The 15,745-nt window shown below is 40.7% G+C and overlaps 2 protein-coding genes across 2 annotated transcripts in view; one reads left to right on the forward strand and one right to left on the reverse strand.

The window, feature by feature from the left end:
- The window catches only part of Fcho2 (FCH and mu domain containing endocytic adaptor 2), a 106,009-nt gene extending 95,218 nt beyond the window's left edge, over positions 1 to 10,791 (forward strand). The window contains 6 exon segments of the mRNA XM_037209479.1: positions 216 to 371; positions 670 to 802; positions 3,525 to 3,724; positions 4,404 to 4,468; positions 8,009 to 8,173; positions 8,446 to 10,791. Coding sequence (XP_037065374.1) covers positions 216 to 371; positions 670 to 802; positions 3,525 to 3,724; positions 4,404 to 4,468; positions 8,009 to 8,173; positions 8,446 to 8,468 — 742 coding nt within the window. The 3' untranslated portion in view covers positions 8,469 to 10,791.
- A 4,285-nt stretch (positions 10,792 to 15,076) lies between these two features.
- On the reverse strand, positions 15,077 to 15,718 carry LOC114694693 (protein FAM156A/FAM156B-like). The gene has a single exon (XM_028871735.1). The coding sequence runs from the start codon at positions 15,716 to 15,718 to the stop codon at positions 15,077 to 15,079; it is 642 nt and encodes a 213-aa protein (XP_028727568.1).
- Between the last annotated feature and the right edge of the window lie 27 nt (positions 15,719 to 15,745).

The following is a 15,745-nucleotide window of genomic DNA, read 5'->3' on the forward strand; positions in this document are numbered from 1 at the left end:
ATAAACAGATCCACAGCTGTGTATATATACATATACATGCAAAATACATATGTGCATGCATACATATGTTTTCATGCATATATGCATACATTCATACACATATGCATACATACATGCATATGTACTCACATACATAAACTTTTAAAGCCAAGCATACTTTTGAGAAGAGATTAGAGCATCTTATTTAAGCACTTGCCCATGTCCTCCAATGTCAGGTGTATTGTGAAGATCACTGGAGACGTGACAATATCGTTTCCAAGTGGAATTATTAAAGTCTTCACAAGCAACCCCTCTCCGGCTGTGCTGTGCTTCAGGGTGAAAAACATCAGCAGACTGGAACAAATCCTTCCAAATTCACAGCTCGTGTTCAGGTTTGTGTGTTTTGCTCTTAAGATTAAGATTGAAGTTTCTTTTTAAGAAATGTTTTTCTTTGTGAAGTAATGATGCTTTTGAAGACAGTGCCAGCATCCTTTAGGCAGGTGAGCAGCCCTGGGCCCTTTGCTTTGGTGGGTGCCGGTTCCTTTCACTACCCTGTCCCTGTCTTCTCATCTTGTCCCCTCATCCCACCCTCTGGGTGGTTTCTAGCAGTCCTTCCCAGGCCACCAGCTGACTCAGGGAAGGAAGGAAAGGAGAAGTCAAATGAAATAACAGTGTTTCTCACACACACAGTGATCCATCACAATGTGATTCCAACACAAAAGATTTTTGGATGAACATGCAAGCTGTTACTGTCTACCTCAAGAAGCTGTCAGAGCAAAATCCAGCTGCTTCTTATTATAATGTAGATGTATTAAAGTATCAGGTGAGTGTCCTATCACTGTGAAAACCTTAAATTTTATATAAACAATACAATCTGGCAGAACACTAAATAAATAAATATGTCATAGCCAAACGAGGTCCATTCCAAGAGAGCAAGATTGTTTTGGTATTTGAAAATCTGTTAGTAAGTTAATGACTATTTGAGCCAAAATGATGAAGTGTTTACCATCTGTTTGTGACTCAACTACTGAATAAATATTAATACATGCATTTATATTTAACATGAAAGCTCCAGTGTAGTCATTCTTCATAAAGAAATGCCAAGGCAGTCAGGTAAAGTTTGACAGGGCAGACACTCCCTGTTTATACTAATAGTACAGAACTTAAGTGTTTCTCTGGATTTGTTAGTACTGCTACATAAGAGAATAAAATACGAAGTAAAAGCCAGGCGGTGGTGGCGCACAGCTTTAATCCCAGTACTTGGGAGGTTGAGACAGGCAGATCTCTGAGTTCAAGGCCACCCCGGCCTACAGAGCGAGTTCCAGGACAGCCAAAGCTACACAGAGAAATCCTGTCTTGAAAGACCAAAAAAAAAATAAAAACCAACAAACTAAAGTTCTAAGTCCACATGTATCAAATACTTAATAATAAATGAAACCATAAAAGGGCCTGAAATAAATTATGACCCAAATATGTATACATACATACATACATACGCTTACTATATAATGTTAATATTGAACTATGAAAGCCATTTCCAAGCCTATTTAAAACCCAGAAGAGTGGCTGGTGAGGTCTTTGTGGTTAAAAGTGCTTTTTTTTTTTTTTTTTTTTTTTTTGGTTTTTCGAGACAGGGTTTCTCTGTGTAGCTTTTCGCCTTTCCTGAACTCACTTGGTAGACCAGGCTGGCCTTGAACTCACAGAGATCCACCTGGCTCTGCCTCCCGAGTGCTGGGATTAAAGGCATGCGCCACCACCGCCCGACCTAAAAGTGCTTTTTGTTCAGTCCTCACAACCTGAATTTGATCCTGATGACTCAAGTTCAATCTGTAGAATTCACAGAAATGTGGAATGTGACCTAACCTTCAAATGCACATGCCTGTGTGTTTACACATAAAAGAATAGATTTAAAATCCAGAAAGTATGTCAAAAAAGGAAATTGACATAAAACCAGTAAGTGGGTTTGCATATAAAGTGCTGGAATGCATAAGACAAACTAAAGGGATCACTCCAAGAACCTTGAGGAGTTGGGAAGTTCAGGGTGGTAACTCTTGGAAGGAAGCATGCTCTACTACAGTGGTATTCAGAACTGTGGTTAAGGCAGTAATGATTGCTCTGTTCAATAGTGAAAGGGGTGTGACCACTTACTCCTAGGAATACAAATTCATAAACCTTTTAGAAGGAAGTTGTGGTAAATCAATTGGATAGATAAAATGTGTAATTCAAAGTTCTTTCTGAAATAATTATTCATAAGTTTCATAACAGGCAAAGAAAAGGTACAAAATACATTTCTGGCGTCATTGTTTCCAGGCCACCTGAGTATATATGCAGCAGCAGAGGAATGCACTGCTTCATCAGTATGTTATAAAAAACCATCATGGGCTGGAGAGATGGCTCAGAGGTTAAGAGCCCTGGCTGTTCTTCCAGAGGTCCTGAGTTCAATTCCCAGCAACCACATGGTGGCTCACAACCATCTACAATGAGATATGGTGCCCTCTTCTGTCCTGCAGGCTGAACATTCACTGTATAAATAAATAAATAAATAAATAAATAAATAAATAAATAAATAAATAAATAAATAAATAAATAAATGAAATCTTAAAAAAAAGAGTATAAGACTCTTAAAAAAAAAAAAAAAAAAAACCATCACAAGCAGTGAGATAGAACTGTGTTTCAAGTTCCTAAAAAGTCTGGGAGGATAAGTAGCATGATGCTAACAGTGGGGAGTAAAGACACCAAGGGGTGGGCTTGGTTAGAGCTCAGTGGTTAGAGCACTTCATCCGGCATGTGTTAAGCCCTGAGCTTAATCCCCAGCATGCATACACATGCCGAAGATCAATTCTCGACATTTATGTTTGAGTTTTTAATAGTGCAATATTAAAATAACTTGTGTTTCTAAAAAACATTTGTAATCAGTGCTTGCTAATTGCTGGGAATAGGACAAGGAGATGGTAAGCATGATGAGTAAATAATGTTGTTATGTTAGAAAACAAATGATGTAGACGAGAGGAGACGGCTTCAGGGAGCCTTAAGAAAGGAGCCGAAGCGTTGGGAGGAATTATGCCATTCACTGTGTTTGAAGTTATTAAATATTTGAAGTTAGGAGTGTATTAATTCTAGGCTTTGGGCAGTAGTACATGGTGAATCTTTTTTTCTCACGGATTGTATCTAAATTCTTTATAATTTCATATATAATTAATGTAGAATCTTAGAATCCTCTTTTGAAAGGTTTTGCACTTTCACAAATAAATAATTTTTTAAAAAATTACCTAACAGAATGCTGACTTCTGGGCACTGTGCCCAACCTGTAAAGTCAGATTTTCCTCAGTTGGATTCAAGGGAGCTGCACCATAGCAGTGTGCAGGTAGGCTGTCTCAGGTCGGCAGGCCGAGAGTGGCTCTAGGAGCCGAGGGCTGTACTCTGCCCAGCAACAGACACTCCTTGCTGCTTAGCTGTGACTGTGCAGGTTCTTAGGCCTAAGTCATCATGAACGTGCCTTGTTGACTCTCAGGCAAAGACAGTTACTTGTTTGATTTTCTTTAAAGGTGTCATCAAATGGCATTCAGTCCACTCCTCTGAATCTTGCCACGTACTGGAAATGTAGTGCCAGCACCACAGATCTGCGGGTGGATTATAAGTACAACCCAGAAGCCATGGTCGCGCCCAGTGTGCTCTCCAACATACAGGTGGTGGTTCCAGTGGACGGAGGAGTCACCAACATGCAGTCCCTTCCCCCTGCAGTGTGGTAAACTGCTTTTGCCTTCCAGTTGCATTTCTGTTTGTCTCCAGCTGCAACAGTTCTAACCTCTCAAACAAACAATAACTGGTTAAGTGCTTGCCCATGCACGCCTGACGACCTTAGTAAGCCAGAGAACTTTGTAAAGGTTCCTGAGAACCCATGTAAAGGGTTCTCTGATCCCTATGTGCCAGTGGCAAGCATATTTCTATACATTCAAGGAATTTAAAGAACTATAATAACTATTTCATAGGATTAAATGTAGCACTGAGCTTGTCTACAGGAATATCGGCTTAGTGTTCAGTAGTTACCGTCATTGCTAACCACCTCTTGTACCCCCCCCCTCTGTTAGTACTATAATACTATAGTACTGTAATTCTGACAACTCTTTGTAGTTATCATTAAGAATGTTGTCTCTCTTGACTAAGATACCGAGCCACATATCCACAAGTTTGTTTCCTCTGGCCACTAGAAATGAAATGAGTCCTGGAATTTCGTAAACTTTCATTACTCAAGAAAGCTACAGTATTCTATTTATATATATGATACATTTTCACTGGGGAATGTCATTTAAAGCCCACACTATAGTTTTGATAATAAATATACTTGAGGTACATTTATTGAGTGTCCATTTATGTATTAGATACTGTAAGAGACTGAATTTGAAGATAACTTGTTCTTATTTCAGGAATGCTGAACAAATGAAAGCCCTTTGGAAATTATCTGGGATTTCAGAAAAATCGGACAGTGGAGGTAAGGGTTTGCTCTTCTCCTTCACTGTGCTGGGGATCAGATCCAGGCCCTGGGGGTTACATGCTAGGCAGGTACTGTGCCCGTCTGCTGCCCTGGCCTGGGTTGTTTGCTGTTGTTTCTCACTGTTACTACCTCTATTAACCAGTGTGTGAGTGCACACAGTGTGGTCGCAGACAGCTTGCATCGATCAGTTCTCTTCTTCTTCCCATCAGGTGGGTCCTACGGACGAGACTCGGGTCAGCATGGTGGCAAGACCCTTACTTGCTGAGCTGTCTTTGCCTTGGTTGGGTTTTTTGAAGCATATTCATTGAAAGTTTCCTCTTGAAATTTTATGCCTTCAGTTCTAGAACTGACCACTAGGTGGAAGTTAATACTCTGTGTAAGAATGTACAAGCTGAGATTCAGAACAGTTTTTACCCTTCTCTTGAATAGGCTTTCTTTGTAAGAAAAATAACTTAAACTTTTATAACTGCAGGATAAATGCCTTTTGTGTTTACATAAGAGAAATGCCTAGTGGTAGAATTTGTTGAAAATGAAACTGTCCCCAGGTAGGTAACTCAAATAATTGCAAATGAGTGAGCCAATTCTGTTGATGGGAAAAGCAGGTGCTTTCTATTAAAGCAGGTGCTCCTGCTCTCCCCTCCCCAGTTACATAGAAAACAGCTTTGACATGCTGCTTATCTGCTCCATCTTGCTGAGAGAACCTTTCTGTTCATTCTTGTTGGAGTTTACCAGAGGTCTTTAGTTCTGTGTGGCAGTTTTAAGGAGAAACAAGTTAATTGTTTCCTCCTACTGAGTCTGTCTATGTTCACCATATGGCTAGTTATCACTCTAATATCTCCTCTGAGTTTTGTCTTTAAAACTAGTGTACAGTTCCCAAGTCAAGTCCCTAACATGAGATACTCATAATCTCTCCTAGTTAAAAGAGAACTTGTCTTCCTAATTAGCCTCCATTACTTTTTCTTATTGAGCAAATGAATGCTTTAGCTGTTCCAATTTGGTGCAGCTTTTTCTTTTTGAATATTTGAGCATATCAGTGGTTTTTCTCCTCTAGTATTTCTACATAAAGGACTATCAGCAAATCTAGATGGTCTGTTCTTGTATATCTGCTGTACAGGGTCAGATTTATACTAGGGAGCCACACTTGAGGTAAGATGACCAAGCTGGCCTCTAGTTAGTGTTCGTTGTTTAGTACTTACAGTTAGCATTTTCAATCTTTTCTCCTAGCCATAGTTTTTGTGAACCATACTGAAACTTCTAACTTAAACAGGAAGTAAATCAGACATCCTATGTATTAGGCTTATAGCCAGCTAACAAGGAAGAGGGACTATCTTGTTCCCTATTTAATAAAACATACAGTAATTGTAAATGTACCACAAAAGGAATTTGTTTTTTCAAAAACAAGATTCACATTTTCTATCACATATTTAGTACTTTCCTTGTTACTCAGCTATGAAAGTGCTGTTCTATGTGAGGAAATGGGAAAAGTTTATGAATGTGGTTTTGATGTGGTCAGTCAAACCTTTACAAAGAAATACCCAGATTCAAATGCTGTAAAATAGAAACCTGTTTTCTATTCTAACTCAATACATGGACAAGAAATAGGAAACAGTTGTATAGCTTCAGGGCTGCTGGGGACTGCTGCTCACTGGGGCCTGCAGTGGGACTTTCCCAGAGCAGAGTTGTTGAGCAAGAGTGTACAGCTTTAGCCGGGCGGTGGCGGCACACGCCTTTAATCCCAGCACTCGGGAGGCAGAGCCAGGTGGATCTCTGTGAGTTCAAGGCCAGCCTGGGCTACCAAGTGAGCTCCAGGAAAGGCGCAAAGCTACACAGAGAAACCCTGTCTCGAAAAATAAAAAAAAAAGAAAGAAAGAAAGAAAAAAATGAGTGTACAGCTTTCAGGACTGTGGACACGAGTTAAGAGCTGGAACAGCAGTTCTCCACTCTGGTATACATCACCAGGCATGATAGCATAGGACAGACCACTTACTACATCTTGTTCTGTATTTCTCTGTAGTGTTAAACTTACATACAGGGGGATTCACATGTCTTCTTGCTGCTACTGAGCAAGTCTGTCCACGTCCCCTGACACAGTGGTTCTCAACTTCCTAATGCTGCAACCCTTTACTACAGTTAGTTCCTCATGCTGTGCTAACTTCCAACCATAAAATTATTTTTGTTGCTACTTCATAACTAATTTTGCTATTGTTATGAATTGTAATGTAAATATCTGGTATGCAGGATGTCTGATATGCAACTCCTGTGAAAGAGTCATTTGGACCCAAAGGGTGAAAACCACTGCCCTAACCTGAAACCCAGGTTCAATTAGGTTAGAAATCCTTCTAGACTTCCCCTTTCTTTCCTTTTAGATATTGTGTTCTTTGCCTATGCATTGGCTCTACCATGGCTCCGCTCTTCTGTCACCCAGAGCCCTAGTAACCTGTCTTGCTGTCTTGCAGTTGGTCCCCTTCCTTGGTGCCGTGCCCTCCCTTCTCCTCTGGGACTCTAATCTGAGGCAGTCTTGCCTGTCTCCCTTGGGTGTCTCCTTGTGGTTGGTTGTGTCCCGGGCCCTGCTGCTCCTCTAGTCTCATCTGCTGCTGTCCCCCACTTGCGCCCTGTTCTCCAGAGACTGTGGTGTGGATGCGGTTCCCTTCGGCCTGCTAACCCTCCCGGGTCTTCTGTCTAAGTGTGTTCATGACTTTGAGAGCAGTGCATGTTTTCAGATTCCTTAGCGCCACCGATGCCCTCCTGCTGCTGCAGTCAGACAGGGTAGGTTGAATAAGTGGTTAGAGCTGAGAGAAAGGACGTCTAAATATCTGCGGGGTGATGCAGCTAGCCAGTTCGCTCAGCTGGGTCAAGTATGATGCTAAAAAGACAAGTGAAAAATAGCGAGGCGGATACCCTCCTCCTCCAGCAGTAGTAGCTGCCTTTTCTCCTTTCCGCTTTGGACTGCGTGGTCTGGCACCTAGCACTCACTTCTCTTGACTTTGTCTTGTCGTCCCCCTGTACCCCCTCCCTGTGTCATGCCGCCCCCCATGCTTCTTGTGTGCTGCTCTCCACTCCTTACCTCATCTTTGTTAACTCATTTTAGCAGGCACATATCTATCACAGGCAGCTAGCTAAGCAGGGTACATCTCTGAACATTACTGTAAGAAAATAGTAGATTGAGATTACCTAGTAGAAATTCAGGCTCACCGAATAGGGTTTGATTTGAAAACAGGACAGTGGTTTGTTTACTATGCACAACTCATGAATTTACCATTGGCTGAGGTAGTTTAGCTTAGATCAGCAGTTTTCAACCTGTGGGTTGCAATGGCCCTTTCTCAGATATTTACATTGCAATTTGTAACAGTAGCAAAATTATAGTTATGAAGTAGCAATGAAAATGATTTTATGTTGGGCGTCACCACACGTGAGGAACTGTGTTAAAGGTCTGTAGCGTTAGGAAGGTTGGGAAGCACTGACTTAGTTGCTCATTTACTTTTATTTTGTGTGCAGTGTATTTTACCTTTGATAAAGCTTCTATTCTTTTCTTTGCAGGTTCTGGATCCCTCAGAGCAAAATTTGACCTTTCGGAAGGACCCAGCAAACCCACAACACTTGCAGTACAATTCCTTAGCGAGGGAAATACCCTCTCAGGAGTAGATATTGAGCTTGTTGGCACTGGCTATAGACTTTCTTTAGTAAAGAAGCGTTTTGCCACTGGTAAGTTGGGACGTTTTGAACTCTCTAGTGTATGTGGGAAACACTTATTCTAGCAGTTTATAATTTAAAAGCATGGATTTTTTGTTCCCTTGCTACAAGCTGCCAGATAAAGACAGTTTTAGTAGTTACCATGATCAGCATAGCGAGCTATGTAATGTGCTTCTAATGCATTGTAAACAGCAGGTGGAGACTAGAGTTGTGTGTCTGTAACCACAAAGAGCAGTGTGGTCATTTAGAGTATTGGAAACAAAGGTCTGCTTGGTGTTTTTCAGGACGATACTTGGCGGATTGTTGATGGACCTAGGAAGCGGTTTTCTCCAGGGAACAGTGCGAACAGATGCTGCCACCGCAGCATCACCTGTCTTTCCAAACACTATTCTTACCTGTATGATGTCTTTCAAACTTCGTCTTTGAAAGCTGACTACAATGTTCAATTGCACTTTCAAAGTGAGTCATTGAAAGAGAGCACTGAAATGACCTTGTACACAGTAACGATCCAATGCAATATTCAGGAAGCACATGTATTCAAATTGTCACTAAAATGAAGTTCACTATCTTCAATGTCTGTGTTTTTTAAGAGGTTGGAATGTAGTAACAAACCTAAAATTTCAGGAGAGCAAGCACAAAATTATTTAGCTTTCCATAAGTATTTAGACTCAGAGATAGCTTTGAAAGTTCCATAAGTTTGATATGAAACAGAACGTGAATTTTAAGTTTTGAATGTTAACTCAGAGCTCAATCTAATTGAGTTATGTGCCATAAGGTAATCAGACCAGAGTCCAAGTTGTATGCAAAAAACCCTATAATCTGATTCTCATAAGCATATTAATAAAGTGTAAATGGTGTTTTATATGATTTTTTAAAATTCTCAAGTGCAATGTGTTTTAAAATAAGCTTGCAAAGGACAGCAGAAAAACTTACTTCTGCAGTTAATTAACTTTATAGAAGTTGTGATTGTTTTGATGAATTAATGCTGTAGATTTAATTTATTTTTATATGGATTACATAATGTGTGCCTTTTAAAACAATAACAAAACCCAGAAATGTGCCTCTAGTTTGTGTTAATTAATGTGCCTCACTTTTTTCTCACTCTGGATCCTGTATTCAGAATCCTACAGTGGTCAAGCATATTTAAAGATATTTGCAGTTTTTAAAATACCTTTGGGCTGTAATTGGGAAGAAAATTCAAAATAACCAAAAGATAATTTATACTTAAAAATCCTGGCTCATGTCTTTAATGATACACTATAGCCATTAGAAAAACAAATAAGCCTAATGGAGTATGTTTACTGGGAATAAAATGACTTTCAGATATTCACCATTGACCTCCTAAGTATGTGAAGTGGACAAGTGCAGAAACTATGGTGATAAATTGATAACTGGTATTTTAACTCTAATTTAGCATTTCCCTTGACCATATTCATCAAGGAAAATTTATACACTTAGTAACTATTATGTTGTGAATATAAGTTTTCTAGCTTTGTATGAATAATTTTTAAAAGATCCATTTTGACAATGAGAGTACTGTCACTTATTTTCATTTTAATAATTAGAAAATTGTCAAATTCCCATATTGTAAGAATAGGTAAATTATTTGAAGTGAAGGATGGGTTAAGTGTTTCTTAACATGAACTGCTCATACTGAGTAGTAACTTTATAGCAAATTCTGATTAACAAAAGAGATAAAATGTTTTAGACAAAGTTTCATAATTTACAAGTGGGAATTTATGATAAATACCAATGTCTTTCATTTTTCATAGAAGTGATAGCTTGTGTTATATCTGATAATTTATATAAACCACTAATTATCTTGTTAAGCTTTACAGAAAATAAAACCCCTGTTACTAGACATTAACATAACATCTTGCTATACTAAACACAGCAGAAAGTCTACTCTTCAGCAGCATGTAATACAAAGTGAGCATTTTTACATATTCAGTGGTTTTCCAGTTCTAAATTTAGGTGTGACTTAAGCAAACATAAGGCAATTGTTTGAGATGTTAGTCTTTACTAACTAGCAAGTTAGAATTTCTAACTCTTATGTTCTTTAAAATGCCAGTTACAATTACCCTTACTAAAATTTTGACTACATTTGCTTTTATTGGGCAGTTCATGCTTTACTGTTTGAATTCTGACACTGCTACATTCACAATGTCTGTTTTTAATCAAGTAGTACCTTAAGATGTTGATGTGAGTGGAATGGTTAACCTTGTGCACTTTCTCCCCATAGCCTGCAGACCTAGTGTTGACATGCACGTTTGTATTGGGTACAGGTTACAGTTCTGAAGCCATATGAGTTGATAGTCTTTTTTTTTTTTTTTCCATTTAAAAAGTCACTAATGTTTTTAAAAAGCCCAGTAGATTTCAGTGAGAGACTATCTAGCAAGCTGGTTCTTGCTTGTGTACAGTGATAACTTTGTAGCTGCTTCTTTAACCAGGAATTTGTAAACACAGAACTCTTAACAAGTGTGACCTTTTAAGGAGTGTTATTTACTACTTTGGGTTGTAATTAGAGCACATCTATCTTGCAAAATTTTGTAAATATTTTTGATTTTTTTCATAAAATGTAAATTTTACATAAAAGTTGTATCCCTAATAAACATGTAATATATAATTTAGCAGTTGACTTTATGTGTCTTTGTGTCCCTATTAATAGATATGTTATAGATAGGACAGTCGAGCTGAGGAAGGAATGAGCAGTTGACTTTGACCTGTATTAGAACTGTTTTCCTTTTATGGTAGTAGGGGTTGAACCAAGGGCCTGGTGGATCCTAGGCAATCGCTCTACACTGAGCTGAAGCCCCAGCGGATTTTGAGCTTTAGCTCACCGTTTGTGCTAGCATACAGACTGAACTACTGAAGATGTATTGGTCGTAAAGAAAACTCGGTTTGGTGTGTATCTTTGAATAGCAAACATATTTAACAATGAATTATTTTAACATATTTATAAATATATTGAAATTGATTATGAATTTTAGTAAAGACTTTTCTTCTTGACTAATTTTGTAGGAACAGTTGTATATAATTTAAAATCATGATGAGGCCTGAGAGGTGGCTGCCTGGGAAAGGTGCTTGTCATCAAGCCTGGTGACTGAGTTCAGTCCCCAAGACCCACACAATGAAAGGAGGGAACTGACTCCCTCAAGTCGTCCTCTGACCTCCATATGTACACAGTAAGATAGCAAGTAAATAAATGTAATTTTAAAAAATCATAATGTCAGAAGTTAGAGACACAAAGTCTGAAAAACAAAATAAAAAAACCCAAACCAGTGGATTTAGGAAGGAACAAAAGGATAAAATGAGAAAAGAAAAAAAATTATATTAAATAGTGACAATTTTGTCAAATATGTCATAAAAACACTAGTATAATTATTTGGGTTTGGTTGGGAAACCTCTTAGCATTCACACCACACATCCCATCGATTATTCTCTCCTCATGTCTACTTCCAACTCTACTAAACAGGTCTGAGAGTTGTGACACCCTACATTCTGAGGTGGAGCACAGTACCAGACTGGCTGATCCCACAGTCCTAAGTAGAGGGAATATCTTTGCTCCTACAGTAATTGAGGAACTCGGGCCCCTTCCATTTCATGGTTCTGCTGAGAATCTTCATTTGGCCACCAGCTGGAGAAAAAGCAAAGTTCATTAGGTTTTTATGGGTCAGGCCTAGATATGGAATCAATCATCCATTCCACCCATGGTCCATGAGCTAGGCTTTGATCTTATAGCCTCAGTTGGCTGTGGGAGAAGATAAGAAATGAAGTATCCCTGTATGCCCACGAGGTGACAAACATCAAACTAGGTTCAGATAAACAGTCCTCTGCTTACCATGTCCCTTCTCCATTTTGTTAATTTTCCTGACCCTTCCCCAAACATGCATTTGAGAGAGTCTGTGGCATTCCATAAAATCTTGCTATATATTGACAGTCTATCCTTATTTTTAATACAGCTGATTTTTTTTTCTATACTCCCTCTTTTTAAATTACATTTATTATTTGTGTGTGTGTCGGTCAGAAGACAACTTGGAGTCAGTTCTCTTATCTCTTCCTATGGGTCCCAGTGATAAACTTGGGGTGTCAGGCTTGACAGCAAAGCACTTTTCCTAACCTAGCCATCTCACCAGCCCCTCCATTCACCCTTCTAGTGAGTGTCCTGCATGCTCATGTTCGATTACCCAGAAATGATTATCTTTGGTATTCAGGTTTGTCTTTTGGAAAGGAGGGCTGACAAAATGGCTCAGGAGGCAAAAGCCTGATGATCATGCTTCAAACCCCAGATCCCACAGTAGAGGAGAGAACCAACTTCCAGAAGTTGTCCTGACTTCCATATGCACACGTCCTGTCTGTCTCTCTGTCTCTGTCTCTCTCTTTCTCACACACACACATACACACAAATAGAAAAATGTTTTAAACAAGGTAAGAAAAGTTTAAAGCAAGCAAATAATTTGCTCATTTCCTGTGGTCTGCAAGTTTTCTGGTGTTGGCATTGGTCAGTAGAAAACTTTTGGCCTTTTCCTCGGGGCTGCAGGAGTGGCCACAGCTCCAGGAGGAGTATGCTTACACCACAGGCAGACAAGAGCCGTTTTGTCACATCTGTCTTCTCTGTTGGGAGAGTAAGTTTTCTGGAAGCTTCTGGCACCTCTTTGCTCATGTCCAGTTGGTCAGATTGTGTATGAGGCAGAGAAGGGAAGAAATCTTTACATGAGATGGGGGAGGGGAGGGGTAGCAATGGAAAGGAAGTGATTGACAGCCACAGATGTATTCCACAGGTGGTAATCCTAGCCCTGACTCCAGCCCTAATCCTAGCAATCAAACCTTTGCTCCCATCCCAATCAACTTGTTTCTTTTGGTTTGGTTTGGTTTGGTTTTTGTTTTTTGAGACAGGGTTTCTCTGTATAGCTTTGCACCTTTTCTGGAATTTGCTTTGTAGCCCAGGCTGGCCTCAAACTCACAGAGATCCACCTGGCTCTGCCTCCCAAGTGCCAGCATTAAAGGCGTGTGCCACCACCGCCAGGCTTCAACTTGTTTCTTTTAAGAAAGGATCTCACTGTATATCTCTGGCTTATCTTAATACATAGACCAAGATGGCAGCAAACTCACAGAGATCTGTTTTCCTCTGCCTCCTGAATGCTGGAATTGGTGGTGTGAGCAGCCACACCGGGCCCCAGTCAACATTTTAATCTGTTCTTAACAATGTAAAGTTACAAGTGAGCAAGATCAACTTGAAAGTAAATATCTACTGTTTTATTTTTAAGATAGTAAATTCCTATGACCATTCTACATAGTAATTTGAATCCAGTGCCTTTTTACCCCTCAATATATGTATCATTTAATAATCACTGGGGATTTTTTCCCTAGGAAAACGTGATTAACAAATAAATGTGCACAAAAGATACTTATTGCAATGTTGTTCCTAGTATGACAAAATTGGAAGAGTTAGCCAAATAATTAAGAATTCTATATCCAAATCCAAAGGTAGCAGGAAGAAGAGAAAGTCACTGCAGTGTTTTGTCTTGTGCTTTTGAAACCTCAAAGCCTGCCCCCAGTGACACACTTCCTCCAACAAGCCCACACTTAATCCTTCTCAAGTAGTGCCACTCCCTGATGACTAAGCATTCAAATAAATATGTTCCTGTGGAGGCCATTCTTAATCAAACCACCACAGTCCACTCCCTGGCCCCTGTAGACTTGTAACCATATCATAATGCAAAAAGCATTCATTTCAACTTCAGAAGTTCCCATAATCTGTTATAGTCACAACACAGTCTCTCCTGAGACTCATGGCAATTTCTTTTTTTTTTTTTTTTTTTTTTTTTTTTTACAAATGAAACATTTAATTTGAGGCTCACATTTGCAGAGGGTTAGAGTCCCTGCCCAACATGGCAGGGAGCATGGCAACAGGCAGGGAGCATGGCGATGAGTCTATTGCTGAGAGCTTACCTGGGATCCACAGGAAGCAGGCAGAGAGGAGATAACTGGGAATGGACTGGGTTATTGAAACCTTAAGACTCACTCCCTGTGACACAACTCCGACAAGGCCACATCCCCTAATCCTTCCAAACATTTCCAACTGGGGACCAAGAGTTTGAATACATGAACCAATGGGGGACATTCTCTTTTAAACCACCATGCCCTCCCACTCCACCCCATCCAATCCCACTCCACCCTGCTTCCCAAATCTCCATGGGGCTGAGCTCCTCCTGTTAGAGTCTAGCCTACCAGTCAGGGATTTTCCAGCTCTGACAAGAAACAAAATACCACCACCCTGCCTTCTAAGGTCACTCTTCTTTCATAAGTATGTTTATTATTTGGCATTGACAATGAGGCACTCCATCAGAAATTCCCGTGTGGGAGGATATTACTCTACTGTTAAGGAGCAGCTACACGTGAACTTCCAGTTAGCCTAGCATAGTTGAATATCTTGTTTATACAGAAGGTAAAAGGATGAACCACCATGGTCTGACTCCATCTTTCTCCTCACACTTTACAGTTGCAGATTCTTGAACCTGGATCAAAGGGCACAAAAGCACGTGGACATCCACAAGGCCACAGACACTCTCACTGTACTAATAAGGAAGTAGGTAGAAAGACAGAGATCCAGGCAGGAAAAGTGTCAACATGCATCACAGGAGCATAGGAGATAAGCTGAGGACCAGGGGTGTGTAGTCTCCTTTACACTAGAACGCTTCACAGTACTCCACAAATAACAGGCAGGAAAGCGGAGGTCCTCCTGGGAATGGGTCATATCTCATGCCTGGAAGATGTTGGTGAAACCGCGCAGGCCTGGGGAGTCCCGCAATGGACAGCTGAGTATTTTGTCCCACAAAGGAGCCTACACGCAGAAGCTGACAACGAAGCACTGTGTGGATCATTGGGGGTCTGTGTCTCCTGAAGATGAGCACCTCAGTTTTCTTCCAACCACTGCTTGAACAGCTTCTGGAACCTCTTCTTGCTTTCCCGCTGGCACTTCTCTTCTGGCTGCCACAGCCTCTGCTGCTGAGGCTGCTGCTGCTGCGCCTCCTCTGGCAGGACGCTGCTTCTCTCAGCTCCCAGGCTGAGCGTAAGGCCACCAAGTCCCTGCACTAGTGTATCCCAGGAGGAAGGATTGGAGGCCCCATCCCTTTCCCCAATAATATTTTGCCCACGGGCCTGGCAATACCAACATTCACATCGGAACCAACTCTGAGCTCTGTTGCCTGAGCGGAAGATCCTGCTGTCCTTTTCCACTGGGTAAGGTGCCCTGTGATCTCGGCGCCTTCGTCTCAAGTGTCCCAGGAATGCTTTCTTCTTCTGAGGGAAACCCAGGAGTCCACAGTGCTGCTCCAGGAAGTTATTCTGCTCCATGCACTGCCTCTGGAGCAGCCCCTCTGCCAGAGGTGTAGGGGCGCTGGAGCCAGGGTTGGTGCTCAGGCCACTGAGGTCCAACCTCAGCTGTTCTAAGGAGATGAGGTGAGAGGATGCAGAGCCTTCCTGGGAGGTCTCCACAATGGTCACTTGAGAAGACCCAGAAATCAATGCTGAGTCCCATTTCTGGAGGGGATCCATGGGGGCTAGTCTGAGCTGGAGGCTACA

This window comes from Peromyscus leucopus, chromosome 11 (genome assembly GCF_004664715.2).
Source record: "Peromyscus leucopus breed LL Stock chromosome 11, UCI_PerLeu_2.1, whole genome shotgun sequence".
NCBI classification, from domain to species: Eukaryota; Metazoa; Chordata; class Mammalia; order Rodentia; family Cricetidae; genus Peromyscus; species Peromyscus leucopus.